At 43.4% G+C, this 24,827-nt stretch overlaps 1 protein-coding gene across 3 annotated transcripts in view; it reads right to left on the bottom strand.

Annotated features, from left to right (window-relative positions):
• SH3BP1 (SH3 domain binding protein 1) overlaps positions 1-24,827 on the bottom strand; it is a 281,096-nt gene that overhangs the window by 125,773 nt on the left and 130,496 nt on the right. For all 3 annotated transcript variants that reach the window (XM_069653046.1, XM_069653044.1, XM_069653045.1), the window contains exon 2: positions 5,334-5,376. In XM_069653046.1, coding sequence (XP_069509147.1) covers positions 5,334-5,376 — 43 coding nt within the window. The remainder of the gene's footprint in view (positions 1-5,333; positions 5,377-24,827) is intronic.

Genomic DNA, 24,827 nt, shown 5'->3' with positions numbered 1-24,827 from the left:
TCACGCCTGGAACACCCCTGACACGCCCACATGCAAAGCATAAACAGCCAGAACAGCTATATTTGCGCGCTCCCCCAGGCGCGAATACACAAACCCTTTAAGCAGGCCTGGGACTTCAGGACCCTGTGCGGGGTCCCCCGTAACTGTATCCGGCACCCCGATAACATGTGTTTTAAAAAATCGTAACTTAACAATAATTCGGGAAATCTGCGTTCGAACCCACCCTAAAATGTTCCTGCACCCCGCTGCACTGCTTACGTGCACCCCTAAGTTACATCGGAACGCTGATTGAGTACACGCACCCCAAAATCCGACATGCAACTCCACCTGCGTGCTGCAAATCCCACGCGCAAGTGTACTTATGCCTGCCTTCGGGTGGCGGATCGTATGAAGGATTTGTGTGGCCATTTCCCAGCCGAGACGTTGCGTGATCGAATCCATGAATAAGTCTCGTGCCATGCAATTGTCAGCGTGCGAGGGACGCCCACATTTTTGCAAGTTGTTCCCCATTTTTAGTGTTCTGCCACCTTCCCAGACCTCTGCGCAAGCCACGCCCACGCTCTGCTTGGAGTCTTGCGCAAGGCCCTCGACGGCTCAGATAGACTTGCCGGGCCAGCGCGAACTCCACACAAGTCCAGGAAAAGTACTGCGCATTCGAATCCATGAATTGACAAAGGCAGATTTGCGAGCAGTTGCACGCACAAGTACCCTATTTCCACACAGATAATTCCATGAATCGGCCCTACGTTTTTATTTGTAGGATGTTTTAAGGTGCTTTCCTCACATTTTAAGATAACAATTGAAATTTTGCTTGTTTAATGATGTCTTTTCGGTGTATGTTTGTTTGGAGAATTCATTTTATAAATGGCACAAGCCGAAATAAAGTATTTTACCTTACCTAAAAACAGGAGTAATACAAACCCTTTATCTTTAGTGCAATAGCTTCTAATCAGCTCACAAAAGGTGATGAAAGATTAAACACTTGCACAAACTGTCTGGTACAGGAGTTTTTGATTATATTATTCTTGTGATGCTTATTAGTTGCATAGAATAGTTACTTTTAAGTCATCTTGTTGCAATGTTTTTGCAACACTAGTTATTAGCGTGAAATAACTGCTTTTAATTCCTCCACATAGAAAGGGTTGTGGATTGTGTATAGTATTGATAATCCAGTAATTGAGTTGTAGTTTCTCTGAAGTTTTGCTGGGCTCAATAGAATTATATTCTCCCTAGAATGCAGCATTTTATTCCTTTTTCCTCTTTATTTAGGGACACTGGGCCTTATTAAAAGTCTGCTGGTAACCCTGCCGGTGCTACTGGCGGTTGCCGCCGGACTCGTAACATTTTACCGGCACCTAGCTTCCCGGTGCCACCGGAACATTACATTACAGGTAAATGTTAGTCTCCATTCCCGTGGACTCCACGTGAATGGGTTCACGGAAGCACCAACACCGTTGCTAACGGTGCCGGAGCTTCCGTGACCGCTCTGCCTACCATGGCCGCTGCGCCCGGCAGGGTCAGACCTGTCGGGCGCAGCGGCTCCGGCAGGCAGACTCGGAGTGTGGTGGTTCGGAAAAAAGGGTGCCGGTGAGTTTACCGGCACTCTTGTTTCTGGACCGCCACACTCATAACAAGGCCCAGTGTGTATCTATTCCACTGGAAATGCAACTGGCCTCATTACAAGTTTGGTGATATCTCGGTGGTTAATCGGCCACTTGGTCCAGCGGTATTACTGCCCGATTACCAGTGGGGGTTTAAGTCCCCATTTTATTTTTAGTCTATAGAAATCAATGGAGCTTTTTTTTGGTGGAATTACTGTGGCGGTACTTCCGTTAAAAAAAATGGCCAGAAAGTTGGCGGATTTACCTAAAACTCATAGCTGGAGGTGAATCCTCCAACTTTTCACCCACCTCGTAGTTGGGTGGTGCTGTAATGCAGCGGTATATGGTAATACCGCCTCATTTAAACCCCACCGCCAAAATCGTAATGAGGCAGTGTGCACCAGTTATCTTGGGAAGCCATGTCTTGATGTCGAAATGTGTTTACATTACATTTTCAACACGTTTCTCTCTTTTGAGAGGTGTCTGCAGACTTCTCCAGTTTGATTTCCATGTCACATATTTATGAAGACTTGCCTTATTTAATTTCCACATCACTTAGAACTTAATGTCCCATAAGGCTATTCTATATGTTCTAAGAGTAGTACATTATTAAGAGGTCTTCTTAATACTTGAAGCTCTGTGCACTTACCAAGATTTAGTATTTATACGGTTTCTTTGAAAATGATTCAGTTTTCAATTTTTTAAAATTAATCCTTACGAGTTTAATGTCTTGCCAGAGCTGGATGTCACCTGTATAGTTCCCAATCATTATTTTAGAAACAAATTATTGGTTTTGCAAGCCTTAGTTTTAAATAATGATAGTTTTTTTTCTTTATGTTAGTCTCTAGGGTGCTAGCAAAGAAATGTATTTTAAAATTATAATGTAATTTATTCATAGGTCACCTCCTACCTGTGCATACAAATCAATGTCTGGATGTATGTTAGCGTGTTGTTAGTTCCTTCTTTCTATGTTGATCCGTTGCACGGCCAGTAGATGGAACATGAATTCCATCTTTTTTTTATTTATTTTATTTCTTGATTTATTGTATTCTAGCCATAAGCAGCTTTTTGCAATCAAATGACACGTTATTTCGTACACATCTATTACAATATTAAAAGAAAAAGAATAATAATAAAGATTTCATTGTTAAAATACATTACATTGTTATTTTGTAATTAATTGAATCTTTTTTTTGCCCAATAGTCCCTTATTAGCCATATCAGACTTAAGTGTTCAATCTACATAAAATATTATCAGGCAGTGTACCATCCCATTTAACTTCAGAGAAAGTTCATTTTAGCCTCTTCTCCTGTTTATCTCTTTCAGGAAATAGATTCTCTGAGAATCTTCACAAATTCTATTTTAAGTCTTGGTTCCTGTCCTGACACTAGTCTTTCCCAAAAGGAGTGAGTTGTCATCGACCAGCTACTGAGCACATCTAAATCTGCGGGTTGGCATTCCTAAGTCTGGGCATGTTAATAATAAAATGCTGTTCTTTATGATTGTAGGTACTTTTCAGGCGACCCCAGTGGAGTTCTTGCCTTGTTCCTTGTTTGTGCTGTTTGCACGTCTCTCTCTGCCGGTGTTTCTCTAACGTGCTTGGCTTCTGGGATCTGCCATTTTGTAAGACACATGTAGTCGACTTTATTAGTTGATTGCCACTACTGCTCCCATGGTCATGCGATCACCTGTTTCCTGTGATATTTTGTCAGAAATATTGAACTGGACTAAACTACTAATGGCTTTTTGTCATACTTGATTTATGCATGGTAGTTAACAAGCGGGCTGTAGTTATCTACATTGAGTTTGATTAGTCGGTTCCTTCTACTCTAGTATTATAATCTACTTTCTGTCTGTGTGCATTGACTGAACTTCTATCTTTGGGCTCAGTTGTGTGACTGAGAACATGGTGGACTCGTATTAGTTATGCTAATACCATTGTTGTGTTGCATTGCGCATGCTCTCTACTATCAGAGGTGTCAACATCTCTGCTGTGCTAGCTGGTTCCCGATATATCTTTCATGTGGCTGTTATGTGGAAGCATCACATCATCCCCCGTCTCAGTTGACTGGTTTCTGTTCTCATGTTACCTACGGTGAGTTATCTTCCAATGCATGCGATTATGGTTGATCATATCATTTGATATGGCGACATTATGCTCCAATGGAAGATCCCATTTTGAGATTTTGTTTTATTTATAGCTAATCTTTCAATTTGTCTAGAGTGTGGCATTCTGTTGTCTCCTCGTGGATTTTGCTTTACATGTTTGATCCCACAGAATTTGACATTTTAAATTTCGTCCTGTTGATGGATCTTCGCCAAGTTTGCTCCTAGTGCGTAAGACTCATTCTTATTTTTGATTGCCCGAATATGTAGTGGTATCCCATCCATAGTCTTACATATGTACTGCATTCCAGAGACACACTCCACGCTATTAATTTACACTGTCTTGCAGTTAATAAATTCAAGTAAGGGTTGGTCATAGCGTGCTCCGTATTTGAAGGGTTTCTTGTTACTCTTGGGCATATTGAGAGCAGTTGCAGTGCCCATATTTATAAAAACCAGTCGGTTAAAGAAGAATCTTAAGAGAAATAGAATTGGGGAAGTCTTGAGGAAGCTCCAGAAGGAGCGAAACACATGGTGACATTGTGGCCCCAATAAATACACTATATCCCCAGGAATATTGATACACGTTATTTTCAGACATTGTATACCCAGGAACATTTCTACACATCGTCTCCAAATAGGAAAGGAAGAGAACTACATTGCAACTGCAGGACTCTGCATTTCCAAGAAAACTGCTACACACTGTTGCCAAAGGTGAAAAACACAACACATTTTCATTAAAATAGATGCACACAGTCTCTAAATAGGGATGGGAAAAAAGAATAAAATGCGACATTATTGGTAGAATTAATTCGTGAACACCATAACTTTAGAGAAACTCCAAATCAATAACTAAAGTATCAGTACTATGAAAAAAACAATCCACAACCAAATCATCAAGAACAGGAAATAAACCATTCTATGAAGAGGAATATAAATGAATAATGTCAAGCTAATAATTGCTGTTAAAAGAGCAATACATCAAGAGGAATTGAAAGGACCTATTTTAAGCAATTCATAAACATTGCAAGAATGATATGATAAAATACAACTGCATCACGTAGTCTGTGTGGGTGTTTGCCCTTTTGTAAAAAATGATGTGCCTTCCTTGAGCAGGAGAGGTTGCACCATAGTGTGGCCAGAGAGGCCCATATTTTGGAGAGGGGAGTGTGACGAGGAAGAGCAGCTGCTCTACTTCTGCAGTTCACAGCATTTCCGAAACGCAGTACATGGGACGCCAATGTCTAGTTCTTTGGGTTCTGAATCTGCACTCTCTACAGGCTTTTAAGAAAACCTTGGAAACCTTACTTTTCCAGTAATAGTGGTTGCCTGTTCTTGTGACGTATTAAACTTTGATCAGAGGCAGAACATTTGTACTACCTGCAACCGGGTATGGTTCAGTCTGTTATGTGTGTGATATAAATATATCAATAATCAAGTCAAATCAAATCAAAGTCCATTCCTGGGGACTAAAACCTGACAATCCAGCATTGCGACCTCTGCAGCGCTTGTATCCACATACTGGTGTAAAGGGAGCACAGGAGTCACCTCTAGTTCACCTTCCCTCCTCCGCCAGCAATGTTTTGCTTCAAAATAGTCAATTTCCGGAGTCATCTGGTACTTACCAACAACAAATCTTCATTCAGAAGGTCAGCCACCTCCTGGCTTCTGTGGAGACAGCAAAAAAGAGAAATGCTAGTAAAGAGAGTGCTGGTTGGTTTCCAGGGGGAAGGATGCAAAAATGGGGGGTTGGTGGCAGGGACAAAAAAAAAAGCTGGAGTAGGAAGCTGGAATATCAAGAGGAACAATGAAGGGTGGGGTGCTTCCCAACCTCTACTTACACAGAGACTGGGCTTCAGTCTGTCAGGTGTACGATAGGGGCAAAAACATGATTTTATTTTAGTATACCATGTCAGTTTCCATCTCACACATAGATGACCCTATGCACCCAACATGGCTGGTAGGGGGCCCAGATGGCATGCAGATCTGGGAGAAGCATGCAAATGCTACCAAAACCAGACCCCCAGCGTGGTGTGCTTATGCAGGACTATTCACAAGGACCACACGTGAGTATTGCTTCCTCATAAAAAGTGTATCAACCAGTAACGCCTGATATGGCGAGTATTAGGACAACAATCTCCACTTGCCCACAAGCGTGCCAGAAAGAGGTCCAGAGAACCCCAAAAAGCACCCAAGAGCTTTCCCGTGCACCCACCCTGTAAATGCAGCAGCGCACTGCTTGTATCGCAGTGTCACACAACCGGACCTTTTGATGCGATGGACACCTCGTGCACCACACAGCGGCTTGCTTTCCTGTCCCTTACTGAGTCACCCCACTGCAGAAGCTGCACCTGGCTCATGGAACCACATTGTCTAGACTGGGTCCCACTCCAGCAATGCAAGGGAAGCAGCAGCAATATGTAGAGACCTGTGTTCCTTCAGCTCTGCACCATGCAATCATTTGAGAGAACTCCATCCCTTGGACACAATGCAATCTCACGCTTGCAGCCCAAACAGAGAGTGGGTTCATAGCAGCCTGCAAGCGCATCCTATTACAAATGCACAAGATTAAGAAAGACAAGTCCTCATTACCAGTATGGAGGGTTTGGAAGGGGTAGATCCTACAACAGAATTGCAGTTGCCATCACTGTTAACTGTGGAATTTCTACCGGATTATTAGCTGCGGTTCCTGCCCATTCAGAATCCCCACAGGACTTCATTGCAAAATTTAAAATGTACCCACTGAAGTCATTCCTCCAATTCTTGGAGGTAATACCTCCAGTATGTGTGTAGTGCGAGTCATAGGGCCCATTGCCGATTTACTGCAAAAATCCACTCCACTCGGTCCTGTGGCGTCACCAGGAATTTACAAGTTGTTGTATGGTGGTGTAAATTAATATTTTTGGAGTCCATAGAACTCCATGGGGATTTTTTGGCAGATGTACCATGAGCGGTAATTCCGCAAGGTAAATCTGCTGCTCTTTGGCCTTAAAGTGGAGATTTTCAGGTAAATCCTCCACTCTCAGGTTAAACTCAGAATGTGGTGGTGCAGTAGTAACTCTGTTAGCACCCAAAACAATGATGGTAATGAAATTACCACCACCTTTATACCACTCTTCCAAACTCATCATGAGGCCCATAATCAGGAACACTGAAAAGACTGGAGGTAATTCTGTTACCTCTAGTTTTTTATTTTAACAACAACTTGTAATGAGGCCCAACAAATCTTCATGCAGTTGCAAATCGACAGAACATGTCAATGGGCTGAGTATATGCATGTCTGCACAAAGGAGAAAAGGAACACACAATTCACTACCAAATTATATATCGCACTAGAAAGAAGCTAATCCACCAGGAGGCTCCAAAGCCATCACGAATGGTTCCTGAAGCGAATAAGCCAGTTAATGCCAGTCGGTCAACATGACTGAATGGCTCATCAGGGAGCAACCAACAGCAGGCAACCATCATAGTAGAATCAAGTCCACCGGCTAGAGGAAGGACTTCAACAAGTAAGACATCAGTGCCCATGATGTTGCTAGGGACAGACGCTTAGATAGAATCTGCGAATATCCCGTCAGCATGCTAACATGTTGCCTTTTAAGGAAACTCCTTCCCGACACATGCAATTCGGTGACATGAACACACACTTTTATCTCATAAATAAGGGATTTTAGGATAAAGGGTGTAGAGGGACCCTTTGCATCCCATAAAGGTGAGTTGTGACAGGCTTAGGAAAGAATGGGAAGCTGAAGTCAGGACAGCAGGTCGGGAGGTGGGGGGGGGGCAGGCCAGGCTCCCGCAGATCAGGAGGATAGGGCAGGAGATCAAGGAAAAAACCAGCGGGTGCAGGACAGACACCGGCAACACTGGATAATGCCACCAAGGCAGCAGCTGTTCATTAATTTTGCACAGTGGCCACTATGCTGTCATCTGGCGTCCAGCTGTCATTGTTATCATCTTTCAAGAAAGGTGACAGGGCCATCCCTCAATCCTAGTGACCAATATCACTCTGGGCCATCCCTCAATCCTAGCGACCAATATCACTCCTTGGCTTCTCTGCCAAATGGCTAGGGAGGACCATTTCTAATAGACTAGACGATTCCCATAGAGATCCGGCGGCATCTCTGATGGCAAGTGTGCTGTAGGGGGGGGTGAGCCTGATGCTATCCCTGTGGGTAGAACACCTTTTTTGATTGTGCATATATGGGTTTTTCATCAGCTTACAGCTCTGGGAGGTGCCGATTGCCCCCCTGTATCCATAAAGACTGCATCTATCCTATAGTTGGGGGGATTTATAGGGAAACCAGGGCACTATGGGAACCTCACAGGCATACTTTTGATATAAGGTGGTGTACGGGAAGGATGCGCTCTTGGTTCCTTGCTTTTTAATTTGCACATCAAAGGTTTAGCCTCTACTTTGGAATTTAGTTTAGTTTAGTTTATTATTTGATAATGCGCTGAAAACCCTGGGGTAGCCGGGCGTAGCGGTAACAAGAATACTTAAGCTTGGTTACATACAGTGAATGAATTGTTATTACAGAATTTATAGTACAAATATACGAGCCGTCAGTACATCACATTACACTAGTCTATAGTACAGATTACAAGGTAGTACAGGTTTCAGGTATTTACATGCAGAAGTGCCGGGGAACACTTTGGTAGGTGTCGTTAGTCCAGAGCCAACTTTTCACTTTACATCTGAATCTAGAGTAGGGCTGATCATCTCTTAGTGCAGAAGGGAGTGCGTTCCAGGCACGGGCAGCTCTAACGGGGAAGCTCGCACCGCCCGATTTTGTGAGTTTGAATCTGGGGGTTTCTAGCAGAAGATGGTTAGAGGCTCTGGTGTGGTGACTGGAAGATTTTCTAGTCAGTCTAGCTGAGCTATATGGTGGCGCGGTATTGTTCAGTACTTTGTAGGTGATAGAAAGCGTCTTGAGCAGAATTCTGTCACTAATTTTAGCCAGTGGTGGCCTTTCCTGATATTAGATATATGCTCTCTTCGGGGTATGTCCAAGGCTGCTCTAAGAGCATTGTTCTGTAGTATTTGCATTTTGTTTATGATAGTATTATTAGCACCTGCATATAGGGCGTTGCAATAATCTAATTTAGACATTATTAAGGCGTTGGCTAGAGTGATACAGTTAGTTTTGGAAAGGTAGGGTCTACAGGCCCTGATTAATTTGCAGGTGTAAGCTGTAGATGAGGTCAAAGAGTTGACTTGTTTTTTGAGAGAGAGTGTGGAATCAAGGGAGAAACCTTTGTGAGCATTGATGTTCCATGTATTGCAGGGTGCCATATATAGCGATTTTGCTTTACGCCGGCAAGGAGGTTTAACTAGCAAAACCACAACCTGCCCTTCAGAAATAAAAACATGGACATGCTGGTTTTGGTAAAGCCTAGGGCCCTAATCGGAATGAACAAACTTGGGGGCAAAGCACCTTAATTGCAGAGGCAACTCAGTTAGAACTTTGTTTGCAGCTGCCCTGCCAATCCCAAGATTCAAGCAATGATTGCCTGAGGCTTAGCTACCAACACCATAAGATAGGCACACAACACCACGCTCACAAGTGGTGTTAAAGCCGTAACACTCTTTCTCTTCTCTCGCACCCCTGCAAACCCTACTCCACACTCAAAGACAAACCCTCAAGCACTCTCCACTGATACGTTTCACAGGTTCACAGTGTCCAAGATCTCCGACATCCGGGACACTCTTGCCCCCCGTGCTACCTCCGGCATCCTGCTTTCTTCCACCTGGTCACCCCCACTTCCTAAAGCACACAATCGTGGGTCCTTATTGGCTTCAAACTTAATCTCCATCACTTTATCACTGCGTCCAGAACTGCTGCCAGGATTAACCTACTAAATATCAGGCAAATCCAACTTCCTTTTACCTATTATTTAGGCAAAATTATTATCCTAATCGAGCCATTCAGACGCTAGGACTACTATGCCTGCTTCTAGCTCTCCCCCTCTACTCATTCTCCCCGCTAGACAAAACATTGAACTTCGTCACGCAACTCTTTTTTTTATTTATTATTGGTTTTTTATAACACACGTTTTTTAATACCTGAGTTTGGTTTCTCAGTGCAGATCTGGGATTCGAACCTCTGTTGCTCTGCGTGGTCTTGCTTTCCAGACAAGCACGTTGCCCGTGTGCTATCCTCCGTTCACCTCTCCTCCTCCGCATCAATCTCCCCACTCTTCTCCCACTTCTCAGCAGTGTAGTAATGCTGGATGGATCACTATGTAAAATTGTTCCCCTTTACTACTCATGGTACTTCCACACATCCAGTTTTGAAATCTCTCAAGCTACACCTTTTAAGACTTCAGGGAACACACTCAATTTCCCAACACATCACTCCCACTCCTTGACTTTTCTCTCTCTCTCTCTCTCGCGCTCTCCCTCTCTTTATAGCACCACTTTATATAAGACCATTCACCGCTGTATATATCAATTCCCCCCTTTGATTACTCTCCGTTTTATCCCACTCCTGGTTTACCTACCATCAACTACCCACCATCACCCGGACAGCTGCTCAATTTACTTTTCCTCTGTTGAATGGCACCGGTTGCAGGATTGCCCCGATGGCTGTTGTTTCTATTGCATTTCTGGTCAAAACACTTTTTCTCTCATTAAATGCAATACAATATGGTGGACTGCCGTGGAAAAGTCAGAACTCTACTACATGTCTCAAAGGAGGTAAGTGGTTCAGGATCAGGACTCTCTCCTTGATTAATGTTGACTAGAATGGGAGGAAGTTAGAGTAGCCTTCATAGCACCCGCAGAGCAAAAATGCACTGTAATCATGGTTGATTAAATGGATAAAGTGCCCTTTCCAAAAAGACTATAGGGCCTCATCACGGGTACCGCCCAACCCGTGATGAAGCCCTATAATCTTTTTGGAAAGGGCATTGGATCCATTTAATCCATTTAAACAACCATGATTACAGTGCATTTTGACTATGCGGTTGCTATGAAGGCTAATCCACCGGAATACCGCCCAATGCAATTACTGTTACCAGCACTTGGTCCGGCAGTATTACCACCAGTGGTGGTGTAAGACCCCATTTTTTTGTCCATAGGACTCAGTGGGGCATTTTCAGCTAATTACTGCGGCGGTAAATGTGCCATGGTAATTGCACCAAAAGGGGCCAGAAAGTCCAAGGATTTTCCACCAACTCAGAGCTGAAGGTGAATACTCCAACTTTGCCCAAACTCGTAATTAGCTGGTGCGGAAATGCGGCGGTAACGCTATTACTGCCATATTTTTACTGCACCACCCAACTCATGATATATAAACAATCAAAGCATTTCAAATGCTGGGAAAAATCTACCTCCAAATTTAGAATTTTCCACTATCAGATACAGTTCACTACCAAAGGCATGTAACCATAACTACCACAATAATGTTGACTCATACACTACACTGTGTAACCTCTAATTAGAGCCAAGCCTCCAACCAGTAGATCGCGAACCACTGGTAGCTCGCCTGAGGCTTCCCAGTAGCTCCTCGCAGCAGGCACCAAATTGATCACTGTGTCTATGTTTTGGTGTCTGAAGTCCCTGGTCCTCTTTCCCTGCCCCCTTTCTCTCCCTCTCCTCTTCCTGCAAAGAAAACAGTCAAAGTTATATAGGCGGTGAGAGAAAGGAATGCATCCGGGCTTAAAGGGCTTGGGGCAGTGCCCCAATAAGGGGTTAACTATCAATTACAAAAGTAAATGGGAAATGTGTTTTGTGGCCATTGTCACCAAGAGGTGCACATGGTGGCGGATCAGAAAGGCAAGGGGTGCACACATCTGCATGCCATGTGAAACAAAGCTGGGGCTGTGATTGTTTCAGTCTCACTGTGTTTGTTCAGATTTATTTTGGTTAGGATTACTTTGCATGCTGGTAATAGTAGGCTTTCATTCAGAATAGGGAAAATAAAGTTACAGCTGTAATTGTTTTTTGCTCAGCGTGTGCGTGTAGAAAAAAAGAAAATCTGTGAATACCAGCTTGCATACAAAAGGTACATCTAGTGATACGTGTTTATTGTAAAACTGTGAATTCATTTTTTTTAATTGAAGATACTGGGCTTCGTTACAACTGTGACGGCCACGGAATGAACGGTGCCGGTAAAGGACCGGCACCATTCATTCCGGGCTGCCACATTATGAGTTCTGCAGCGGGTCCCACTCTGGACGCCTGGCCAGACCAGATGTGCAGAGCGGGACCCGCTAGCATCCTCCCCATTCCCATTGAGCCCTATGGGGACTCAAATGGGAATGGGGACATACCGGGTTTGGGTCCCGCGAAAGGGAATTACTGGGCCCTCCAAGGTCGGACTGGCCCGGTAAGTCCCCTTTTGCGGGACCCAGACCAGAGTTTGGGGGTAGACATGCCGCTAAAAACGGCATGGCTACCTCCAAACTTATAATGAGGCCCACTGAGTTCTCTGTTTTAAGGCAGTAGTAACCTAATTGTATTAAAGGTTAAGATGTAATTTTCTGCGATATGAAGGAACCTCCCTCTATGTGTGCCCAATACAGGAATTCAAGCGCTAATAGGAATTTTACATTTAAGTACATGTGGAAAACTACGAGCTGCACTGCATTCTGATGCCTGTACACTTACATTTATAAAACTAAACAGGAATGTGCTATCAGTGCCAGGACTTAAACACATGATTTATGTTTCAGCCTATGCTTTATCGAAACACTAGAACGAATAGAGTAATTAGGTGAGAAAAGTGGGCAATGGTTTGTATTTATATATTTTAATATGTATAGGATTAATTTAGCTTAAGAGCACTATACAAAACAGGGCAGTGAATACAGGGAGAGGACATTGAGTGGAGCCCTGGGTTGGGAGAACAATTCATAGGGGTGACCCTCTTTGGCTAGGTACACAAACCGGGAGATCTACAGAGATCTGTGGGGTACCTGTATGCATATGTTCAGATTCTGGCAGAGGATTCTCATCCTTTCAATACTAGGTCGAAATGATGCTATTTATAAGAATTGATTTTGCTTTTTAAAAATAATGGGTGAAAACACCATATAAATTACAAATAATTCTCTAACACATGACATATTCCAATAGTTGTCTGGTCACCAAAAGTACTGTAAAACACATGTTGATATCATTGCAAATAATGGCATAATTGTCATTTTAAAACATTTCTGTGATGCCCTTAATATGTCTGAGAGAGCTGTAAGTGCAAGCCAGGCATGGCCCATTGGGCATGCATCAGGATTACCTGCATGAGTCCTGCAGGGAGAGGGAGAAAACCTGTGAGCTGCTCTCTGTCAAACTGCCTCCTGTGCAGACGGGTGGCAGGTCGCTTCCCACTATGAATAAGTCACCCCTCGTTACAACAAGACTCTCTTTGCTGAAAATGTTAATATAACAATTCATATATATATTTTGTCTGGTTGGGTTGCTATATGATTCCTGCACGTTTCAAGTCATCGCTATAAAACTGCTATTTCTACCTTGTGATTTACACTTTCTTTGCATTTAACTTAATTTCCAGATGTTAATTTTTTCAATCTTATCCGTTTTCTGGCATAGCAATATTTAAGGGTAGTCAACTAAGTAGGCTTTGGCTGCTTACTTTTCCTTGGCTGAATTCTGTGACCTGGCATGTGAGCATGTTCCATGAATTGGGTTATGATAATCTGGCAGTGGATTTAATATTTTGACAAAGCAGAACCTGGTATATGCTGAATTGTTTTTAAGAAATGTTTAACACATTGATTGAAATACTCCTCAGATTTATTTGCACCTGCAACCCCAAAAGAAACAAATAAACTACCCTTGTTGAACTCCTGGATGTAGAAACAGCATTCAACAAAAAGCAAAAGGCGTACTATTTCCATCCAGAGTGGGAAACCGATTTCTTTCTTCCAACGTAAAAAGTAAATGTGCATCTTTAATTTATGGCGCCTAAGTTCCAGTGGGAAAAAAGAATAACGTTGGGAAGCATTTTGCAATAGGACACACGCATTATGAAAATAATGTTCCCAAAGTAAGCTGTCTGCGATCCGAAAAAGTAGATGAACTAAACACTGCAATGCAAATGCTGTTACAGGCGTAACCTTCAAAATTGCAAATTATTTGATGAAAAACAAATATACTTTTACAGATTGCGCAATCATGAAGGGAGTAGTGACTCGCGTGGCTGTCTGTTGTAAGAGATTTTAAAAACTGTCCTCGATTTATGTCTGCCATGTCAGGTCTGCAGTTAGGTGCACACATTGTGGCAAGGAGGGCATCTGCACCATGAGCCAATGTGATTGCCTCTCTCTGTGAAATTGCCTTTTTCAGACATAAACTTCCAGGAATCAAAACTTGTATCCCTTCTGACAGCATCTGAGGGCTGTTGCTGTTTCAAGCTACACACTAGATTACTGAGCACTGGTGGATAGCAAGCAGCGTCAGCCTTCACACTGAATGTCCCGATTGGTTTCCCACATCCTGATATGCTTGCAAACCTTTAGGAGACAGATACTAATACAAAATAATGAAATCAAGGTGTTTTTTAAGGTATTAATAGCATGGTAAATGTGTATGTTATTTCTTTTTTATATAAAGAGCAAATAAACTGCCCAAATAAATCTTGGTACAAATTCTCACGCTCAAGGACATCACCACCCCAGTAGCTCCCGCCTATTGGCCATCAACTATAAGTAGCTCTTGCTAACGGAAAAGTTGGAGACTCCTGCTCTAAAGGAAAGGATGGACAGGTTGACAATAAAATCACATTTATCAAATAATGATATCACTTGGTTTCCTTGGCTAACCAAGCATAGTGTTGCAGCATTAAAGGCAGGTCCCAGACATAGGACATCTCCTAACAGCACACCAAGAACATGCCCATTCCTAATGAGCTGTGAACCGGTTCTAACCAGACGGACCCGCAGGGGTGAATGAAATGACCCGTAGAGTTGACAACAAGATACAGAAATTAACATTCAACGTGAACAAGAGAAGAGAGCTAACAAGTACAGCAAACGTCAACGGTACAAAAACCACAATGCGAGCGTGTCTGGGTAAATGTAAAAAGTAACAACAAACAAAAGGATACCATTTCCAGAGACAGCAACTTATTGAGAAGCAAAGACGTAGCACCACATGCCACTGAAAGGGAGAAAGGCAGACTATGGAGCAAACAACAAAATACATCAGTATATAAATCCCAACACATTCCCGCCTGATTGAGGGCATAGTTGTAACTGATAACACAAATACTTAAAGGTACATTAAAATTCAACAAATGAAACCAAACCATATACAGCTCTATTTTTTAGCATTTTTTATATATTCATATATGTTCACCAATTCATATTCTTTAGAAGAATATATGTTTATTATTATTGGACCTGAATGAAAAAATAGACATATAAAGGCAAATAATCGCATACAATGCAAGTGGAAGAACAAAGGAATTTCTAACCCATTGACATTACAATATTTTGAAAAAATAAAAATAAATTGAAAAAAGACGACACACAATTGGTGGAAAGTGCAGAAAAAGAATTAAACCACAACGTATATCCAAACCAACATACATAAAGTTCTGCATTTTTTTTATTGTTTTAAGAGCCACTGATAGGATTTTACAAGTGGTAATAACAGAACATAAATGATTTGGCAGAAAACCTCCAGATTTGCATTGTACAAAGAAACAAGGGACACGCTACAGCAGACACGCAAACAACCATAGTGTAAACAAGGACATAACAAACAAACTCACTCGACAAAAATAAAACAAAATATCATATGCAAAGGCGAACCACCGTGTAAGATTAGTTAAGAAAACACGCCACGGAATAAGCAGGAACTACAAGAGCTAACGGTGAGCAAGACAAAACAGGAGAATAACAAAAACTTTCCAAGAGAGAGATCCAGCAGGAAGAGACCACACACAAATAACCAGCACTTGGACCTTTACTAGACAACAACTTCGCCCTTTCTCTGGGAAGGAGGTGTTGTAGCGTCCCCCTGGACCCTGCAAAAGCTCTGTGTGTGGCTAAGGTCCATCAAAACGATTCCTGTTTCTCACCTTCTGAAAATGCCTTCGTTTATTTTGCCCACAGAAAGAAAGGCATTAAGAATGAATGTAGCTTATTAGCAAGGTAGGCCGATTTTTTAAATAACGGTTCTTTTCACCAATTGGTTTCAGAATTTAAACAGGGAGGAATAAATATTAAATTTTAAATACACTTTGAAATAGATGTGACTCCTATGACAAAGCAAATACTTTAAGCTACAAAATGAGTTCTGTTTCAGATGTGTTAGTGTCCTTCATTTAGTTTAAATATTTTGAAGTATTATGGTTTTAAAAGATAAATGTGTAAACTATTGTTTTGTATTTTGTTAGACCATTAAGACCTCCTGAGGCTCCACCAGCTAAAGGTGGTTAAGCACATGACTGAAGGAGTGCATCTGTATCAGAAATCAAATTAATCAAGGCTGAATAAATAAGCCAAAACAATTCAATTCTGTCTGGCGCATCTGTTCAAACATCTGCATAGAACACATTTTTTTCTACGCAAGCGTTACTTCAGGGCAGCCAAAGAAGTAGTGGATGTGTGGAAGCGACACGGCCACACACTCACTTCGAATTAGGAACATCGCCCAGTGAGAAGATTGCTGTCTTACAGAAGCCCCCTTTGCAAGTAGGCCAAAATGACACTATGCCTGTCCTCAATATCCACAACTCGCCAGGTTTTGAGAAGTCACTAGGACTTCAGCATGAGAGTGGCACTGCAAACCTGCAGGGGTTCTTCATGATGAAACAAGGAACAGAAAAGATAGAAGGTGGATCGTGGAGTCCTCGAAAAGGCATCACCCCTTGCCTAAAGGGGGTGCAGCGACTGCAGGAAGGGGAAGAGCCACATGCTGCCAGTAAAAGAAAGGGGGTTTCTCTGGGAGGGAGGGATCTAAAAGGTGTCTCTTGGGTACCTTGCAAAGTAAGGGTCTCTAGTGGATGCCCCTGCAATGTTTTTGTGCCACAGCTAAATGATGGGAGCAGGCCAAAAACAGCCATGTTTCACTCATTCTGATTTTAAGTACTGTCCTTCCCATGTACGGAGTGGCTCTCAGGGTTTAGAGGAATCACACGATGGTGTGGCCCACAGGGGGGGCTCCTGCAGCCAGAAAGGAAAACCTAACCCAGTACTGCTGTGTGCTCTACAAAAGAGAATAAGGAGCAGAAAATCTGTCTTTCTGCAGAAATTGGCGGGCTGACTGAAATGTGCTCTTGTATTTACAACTTTGACCCAAGTTGGTATGACATTTGAAGAAGAACGTCAGTTAATTGTGTTTGCGTAGTTTGCGAACTGGTTCAAAAACCTCTGAAAAAGAAATGATGTTTTGGCCATGTAGGCTCCCTTTGGTTACATGGTAATTTTCGACTTCTCTTGTGGCGCTGGGGATCTTCATTTAGAGTGATAGCTTGGCTGTCTAAAGCTTGAGCATGGAAGGTACAGTATGGGCAACTTAGGAAGATAGTTCTGTTGCCTAAGGTCTGTCCGTGTATGGCAGAGTATGTGTGATGTAGGGGCTGTCTCTGTTGCCTGCAGTATGAGCATGTACGGTGCAGGACATTTGATCCTGCCTCTCTCTCACTCTCTACAACATTTATACAAAACCCATCTTCGACCACCTTGACCTACTCGGGATATCATACATGAACTATGCCAACGACACGCAGCTCCTTATCCCCTTTTCTGGTTCTTACACTCAGGACTCAGCCACCATCAACTCTGTGTATGAAGTCATACAAAACTGGATGGCATCTCACCTACTGTGCCTCAGTGATGATAAAACCGAAATCCTCATTGTCGGCTCCCACTCCACGCTACGCAACATCGACCCAGCCTACAAGGAGTTTACCATTGATGGAAACCGAATCCCCACCTCCTGTGCAGTCAAAACCCTAGGCGTATACCTAGACTCTAACATTGACCTTTCATGGCAGGTGAACTCTATCACCTCATCAGCAGCCTACACCGCCAAACTGCTACACGCTAGTAAGCCCTTCCTTTCCACACCCAAAAGCCTCTCTATTGCAAGAGCCACCACAAGAGCCAAGCTCAGCTATTGCAACGGCTTATTTACTGTCACCTCCGAGCGCTACCTGAACTACAAGTGATTCAGAACAATGCCCTTTAAAAAACAGACGCTCAACAAAATCCTCAACCAAAAAATAAAAAATAAACACATTTTCAGGGATGTCATCAAAAAGTCGGAAAAAGGTCATAGAACTGAGCAATGACTGGTTTTCCATGGGCCTACTTGACAGGCTTAGCTCCTCTCCCAGGGCATCCTCAACCTGACTGCTACTTCTCAGAAGAAAGGTGACAGACTTACCCATGGCTCCCAAAAAACGCAGTCGTATTTCTGGACCATGAAATCCCTTTATTGTTTGTCCATTGATGCCCCGATCATATTTAAATTCAGGTGAATCACCCTAAAAGGCGTTGCGTTGATCAGACCCACAATACCCTCTATCGAAGAGAATTAAACCCATTCAATATGGTTTAACAACCTTCCATCCAAATAGACGATAGGATAAAATTCATGTAATGGTGTCTGATTCACTAAGCTACGGGAAAAAGAGCCCAAACTATTTAAGTAAATAGTTTGCTCATTACCAGCCAACAAGATCCCTCAGATCAGAAGTGGGGAGGAAACTCCACCCAAACAGGTAATGATATGAATTTTATGTATAGCGCGCCTATACACAAGTGTTTCAGGTAACCACATCTCAGACGAGTGCAAAACCTTTCTCATCCCCAGCCCCTGAACCATGGCCATTTGAGAAACGAAGAAGACCTCTTCAATTTAAGACATACCCTCATAAGAGAGCTCTTCAAAAGGACAATGTGAGGCCCATGGCCTGAGCTATCTTCCTGGATAACAATCCATGGAGCTTGCTTTATGCTTCAACATTCATTCAGCTAATATATATGGCCTTGGTCTAGCTTTAGGGGGGCTTGTTTTACCCCTCCCTATCAGGGTTCTAGGTCAGTAGTGTTCCTCCTCATTTTACTCTCCAGAATCAGGTTGGTACAATAAATAACAAGCACTAGCAATGCCAACAGTTTGGGCTTTTGTGGAGGTATGGAAGAGGTACTTTCCAGGCCCTGGTCTAGTGACATTAACTGGCCTTTGATGGAAGCAGCTACACCAATGGTGCTCACCGGTCAGAGGCTTATTCACAAACTGTTGGATTTGACAATGCTTGTTTTTAATAGGACTTCCATGGAGGACATGCATAGTGCCTATAAATCGAGTGGCTGAACTGGTTACAACCTTTTTTATTACACCAATAGTGCGTTTTCAGCTCCAATTAAGTCATTAACATTCAGAAAAGTGCTTTGAAAGAACTGGCAGAAACATGAGTGCAAAGTTTGATGGTAAGACTTGATTAAAGCGAGCTCAGAGTTCCCAGGTGGAGGTGTTTTGGGCGGGAGGGGCAAGGAATGTGTGGGAATGGCCATAGGGATTAGCATGGCCATGGGCAGTTAATGAATGGGGGGGGGGAATAAATAGCACCTACAGGCTGTGTGTCGCTCCTCATATGCCCTTCCCCCTTACCTGTACTATAATGCAATAGTTTCAGCATATAGGTGGCGCAAGTGCCACCTAACAACCCAAATTAAAAATAGGGAATAAAAGAATCATACGTCTGCCCCTTTATGTCACCTGTACAGCTCCAAGTGATGAATTCAGAAAGAGGCCTAAACAGCCCCAATCTGGTCTCCCAGGCCACTGTACAAAGGGTCAAGGCAAGTTCTCAGCCTAAGACACTCCAGCCTCCTTTAGAGGAAGGGCGTGTGGCAACATCGAGACTGAGTCACTCCTATTCCTTCATGGGACGGGCACGGGTGGAGTAGAGGAAGCAATTGCTCAAAACGAGTCCCTCCAGTCTTTTTAAGGTACTGAAAGGGCGTGGGAATCAACACAGACAGGAATCAGAAACATAGCTGATAAGGGCGCCCGGGTGGCAGCGGCTGCCTTTTGCAGACACACAGACCGGCCTCCTGCATTGTTGGAGAAATCCTCCTTAATGAGCCAAATCTTCTCAAACCCACTGTGCTGGATCGAGGGAAGTGATCTAGTATTAAAATGGTTTGCAGAAGGGCACAAACCTTCCCCCGAAAATCTGGACCTCCAACTCTGTCGATGCACGCTACACGTGCAAGGAAAGGGGAGCAACACTGGAGAGTCCCCCTGCTGCTCACTGTCCAAAAAAGTGCATTATTCATGTCTGCAGCCACATTGCCCGAGCCCCCTTTAAAGGTTCTGTTGTTTCCTGTATCCCCATTCCCTCACCACTCGGAATACAACATGCCAATTTACAGACAATCCTCAGTGCTTTGAAACTACTATGGAGGTGATTTGGCGCTGTATAAATGATGTGTAAGATAAGATCAACACGAGAACCCACGAGCCCTCCACTACCACACGCTGAAAGTCCAAATAGACCAACCCTCAAAATAACCAGTCATACACCATATTACAGCATGCAATCTCCATTCAGCAGCACCCTCACAGAAACGTCATTCTGAGGATCATAAGGGATGACTATGCCCCTAATGAAGCATGGCATCACACAACGGGAGGCCGAGTAGGGGCAACACAGCAAATTAGAAAGGCCTAGATCACCTAGGACAGGGCTCTGCAACCTGTGGCCCTCAGATGTTTTGGACTACAACTCCCATGATACATCACCAGTGGTTATGATGGGTACTGCCGATGGGAGGTGTAGTCCAAAACATCTGGAGAGCCAAGGTTTGCAGACGCCTGACCTAGGCAAACGTGAAACTTTCAGAAATGCAAACAGACTGAGTGACCACTGACTGGCCATAGAGACTGTAAACCATAGACCAAACTAGAAGCCCAGTGGTGATAGAACTTGCCAAAAGTGTGACCGTGGCGTTCCTAGAAAGAACTCTGGGATCGTTATAGCCCCATATTTTCACGAAAAAGGAAGTGTGTGTGAGTAAAACAGAAAAGAACTCAGCCTCATCCTTAGATGCCCACTTTCGGGAGAGATAAAAACAGCTAGAGGCGTCAAGCAAGGTTGCCCACTTGCTCCTGCATTATTCTGGACTTATCTAGGCGACTTTCAAGACTCTGAAAAACAAATCTGTTTGTTTCCTCCAGAGCTGTTGTACGCCGACGACCTCATTCTATTAGATCACACCCCTATAGGTCTCCAACGGCAATTAAACAACCTGCAAAGGTACATGGCGGAAAACAACTTAGAAATCAACGAGTCTAAAACTAAAATGATGAAGTTCCAAAAAACATCTAAGAAAACAGAAAAATTCCATCTCCATCTTGGCTCTACTCGAATCGAAATGGTCTCTAGCTTTAAGTACCTGGGAGCCACGTTAGATTCCTCCTTAAAGGACAAAGCCATGCAAGAAACCCTCATCGACAAAGTCAAGAAGTTATCTGCACAGGGTAAGGCAATCGACCTCAAATTCGGTCGCTACTCCTTAATTCCCGTAAGAGACTTCTACAAGAAGAAGGTGATTCCCTCGGTTACTTACGGATCTGACGCCATGCTTAACCTTCCGGCAGAGTTATGGCCAAAATTGGAAGCCCTGTTCTGGAGGAAAATTCTTGGCCTTCCAAAATCGACTCCAATAGCTGCGATTAGAGGGAATTAGGCCTCCTATCTCTGGGAACCTCTGTCGCACTGAACAGTGTCCAACTATACAGGAAATGCATAATGCCTGGGTCTCCATACGCCTACCAACTGATAAACCAGGAACTCGAATCGAAATCTTGCAACTCACTCCAGAAATGGGAATCAAACATGCACAATCTTCTACACTTGGCTGAAAGTAGCAAGGAAGAACTGATAACCAACCCTGTAAAAACCTCGAAAAAAATTAAAGAGTGGGACTGGATACAAACTACAGAAACCGCTAACAAATATAAGCTTACCAGCCACTTTCCCCCCTTTTTCAACAAGCTGGACTCACTGCAAACTTATCTCAAACTTTTCCCAAGCAGACCAGCGCGTCTCTATTTTTTGAAAATACGCTTAAATCTTTTGGAGACAAACGAAATCCTGGCAATCAGAGGGCTATCGGAAACTAATCGATGCCGGTATTGCAAATCGATTACAGAAAAAGAGACAATTCGCCACCTCCTCTTGAATTGTCCAAAGACACGTGACATCCGTGCCATTTACCTAAAGAACAACATCTCTGATTTTGTATCGTTAGACGAGGGAAACTGTTGGAACAAGCCGATTGCAGGCGACAAACCAGGTTGGGCCCTAGCTACGGTTAATATCATGCAACACATCATCAATTCGACACCTCCTTGAGAAGCATTGAACTTTGATCCCCGTCCACCTACTGCTTTCATATGGGGCTAAACTGGCGAAATCGCCAAAATCTTAGAACTCGTCTACAAGGTGCCGTTTGGTGAGACCCCGTCGTTCCCACCGGACTACTTTGGTCGACCCTTCTTTTTCCCTCGTCGACACGGAGAAACATTTATTTACTTGAACTTTAGTTATTGTCCTTGAAACCTCCATCAACACCAACCATTTGTTCCTTATTGTAAAAAATCCGAAGAGATTAAACACAAATAACAAAAGAAGAAAAAGATGCCCACTAGGAATAGCCGAGAAGGCAGCAAAGTAAGTCCCTCCAGAACACCACAAGCGACGAGAACATTGAAATAAAAATTAAATGATCACTTCTGGAAAGGATGCCATAGTTTACATAACCCATGTACACTTGGCACATTTGTAATGCAAATAAAGTATGTTGCAATGCATTGCTATGTATCTGCGGCCAGCGTGATACATCCCTGTGGTTGCCCGCTCACTCCTGACCGTTGTGCCTCAAATTTTTGGACCTGGTGTGTGAAGCTAGCGCACCTGCCAGACCTCTGTTCCGGCCCCAGACAGCTAGATGGAAGAAAAGGAAAGTGACTTTTGTAAACTAAGTGTCTCCAAGGGCAACCCCCAGAGCAGGGTTTCTCTCTCGTGCGTGATCACAAGATAGGTACTCTGCACTACCAGGGGGTGCTCCAAATTGTGGGTTTCCACCCCTGGGTTCCTCCACAAACTCTACTGCAAACGCAAGCCTAGAGAGAATATCCCTGAGGTACATTTGATCATATTGCTGTATTTTATTGCCTGTTGCTTGCATTTACGCCCCCTATTCGGGGGTGATTGCTATTGGCATCTCAGGGTTCATCCGTGGTGCAAGTCTGTTTTTTTTTTTTTTTAAGGGGAGCTGGGCTGCGTGTGTATTGCGTGAGCCCAATCTCCTGAAAATGAAAACAAGATGGCTGCCGCCATAGCAAATAGAAAAGGGACTCTTTCACTTTTCTATTTCTATTGTGTAAGCAGGTAGGATGGAGCGCTGGCTCCACTGGGACTGGAGCACAAAGCTCTGGTCCCAGCAGGAAAGTGGGGAGGGAGGGACAGGTTGGGGATGGATGCGGGCTGACTTGGAAGGCTGTGGGGAAAGGTGCAGGTGTGGGAAGGCAACAGGGAGAGGCTCCTTGTTGACTCACCACATTCAAGATGGCGTCACTGAGGGAATGAGACTTGGGTGGCTGGAAAATATGGGTGGTAATGTGTGGTCTCACATGCGTTTCCAGCCACCTGATTGGTTGAGTGCTCTTACCCAGGTGCGAATGCACCGTTCTCAGGCACACAAGCATTCAGAGGCACATATTAGCTACAACACGGGTGGACAAAAGCTTGCACTCGCCCAGGTTGGACCGAGCTGCCAAAGCTGCTGTTTATACCTTCAGCTGCTTAGCAAAGGCAGCCATTTAACAAAGGAATCAGTTAAAGGATGATTACGTGACTGCATGCGGGCTGAACCAGTACATTATTCAGCGCTAGATATTGGTTATCCTCCCCGCTAATTAATAATACATCTTAATATGGAGTGATTCAAAAAGTAATTTCCCAAGATAAATCGCAGCACCACTAATAATCCCTTTTCTTTTGTTTAGTCGGGTCAGTGAACTGGCCCGGCCCACATACATCCAGTGCCAATACTCCCATACTAGATGCTGGGTATTTCAGACCTGGTGCACTTGTCCCAGCGCACCAAAGTTGTCTGAAGCGAGCGGGTTGTGTCCCGAAAATAACATCATTAGGCACAATTCAAAGAATAAAATGCCCCAATTCGATCACTTCTACGAGACCAAATCTGGTTTCCTGAGTAGACATTCAAAGATTTTCCTTAGTTCTGCCCACTTTGGGTACACAATTCTCTTTTACCCAATGTTTTAGGAAGGCATCAGCCAAAAACAGTGTTTCATAGGGTTCATTCAGTTAAGTCTGTTTACACAAAGCACGCACTTCCAGCAGATGGCGACATTTCACGGTTCACTGAACTTGGGTAACGCTATTCCGGAAGTGTGAGTGTATGCTACTCATCTGGCCCTATGCCACAATATGTCCACTACATTTGTTTTGTAAGCAGTGGTGGAAATGGAAACACATTGGTGGGAGATCTCACAAGGGCCAGGGTGGGGACGGAGTTTGGAGGAGGGGCAGTGCCCGAGGAGGCGGGGTTTAGGGGGCAGAGCTGGCAGTTGAGCTCCGATCAAAGGAAATGTAAAAATAATAGTTTCAAAAGGCGCAATTTCTTTTATGTTGCTTCTTTTCAAAACTATGTATCAATTCCATTTTAAACCACTTCCATTGTATTGGTGATGAGTTACTACACTATGAGGATAATAGTTTTGACCAGTGTTGCTGAGTAAATAGTCTTTAAAATGCACAATGTGCATCCCATTTTATAAAAGAAACTCCCACTTGGATACTATTCTGTTCGCCATAAGCAACGTTTTCTTTTGCTTGTACCCCACCCTGCACAGCTCCTGCAGCTCCCCTCTGAAAGCAGTTGCGTGGTGTCATCGTGTGTTATAGTTTGCTAGTTAATAGGGGCATTTATTTATTCATGCAATGTTTGTTAGATACCTGTATATTTATTTATGTATGCAATGTTTGTCAGATACAGGTATCCATCAAAGATTGCATAAATAAATGTATAATCTCGGTCCATGTATCAGACAATCATTGCATAAATAAATTAATAAACCGGGTCATGGCTGAGGACTGTAACTT

The sequence above is a fragment of the Ambystoma mexicanum genome, chromosome 3q (assembly GCF_040938575.1).
Source record: "Ambystoma mexicanum isolate Mex_15411 chromosome 3q, UKY_AmexF1_1, whole genome shotgun sequence".
Taxonomy (NCBI): Eukaryota; Metazoa; Chordata; class Amphibia; order Caudata; family Ambystomatidae; genus Ambystoma; species Ambystoma mexicanum.
This window is presented reverse-complemented; position numbering and strand designations above follow the sequence as displayed.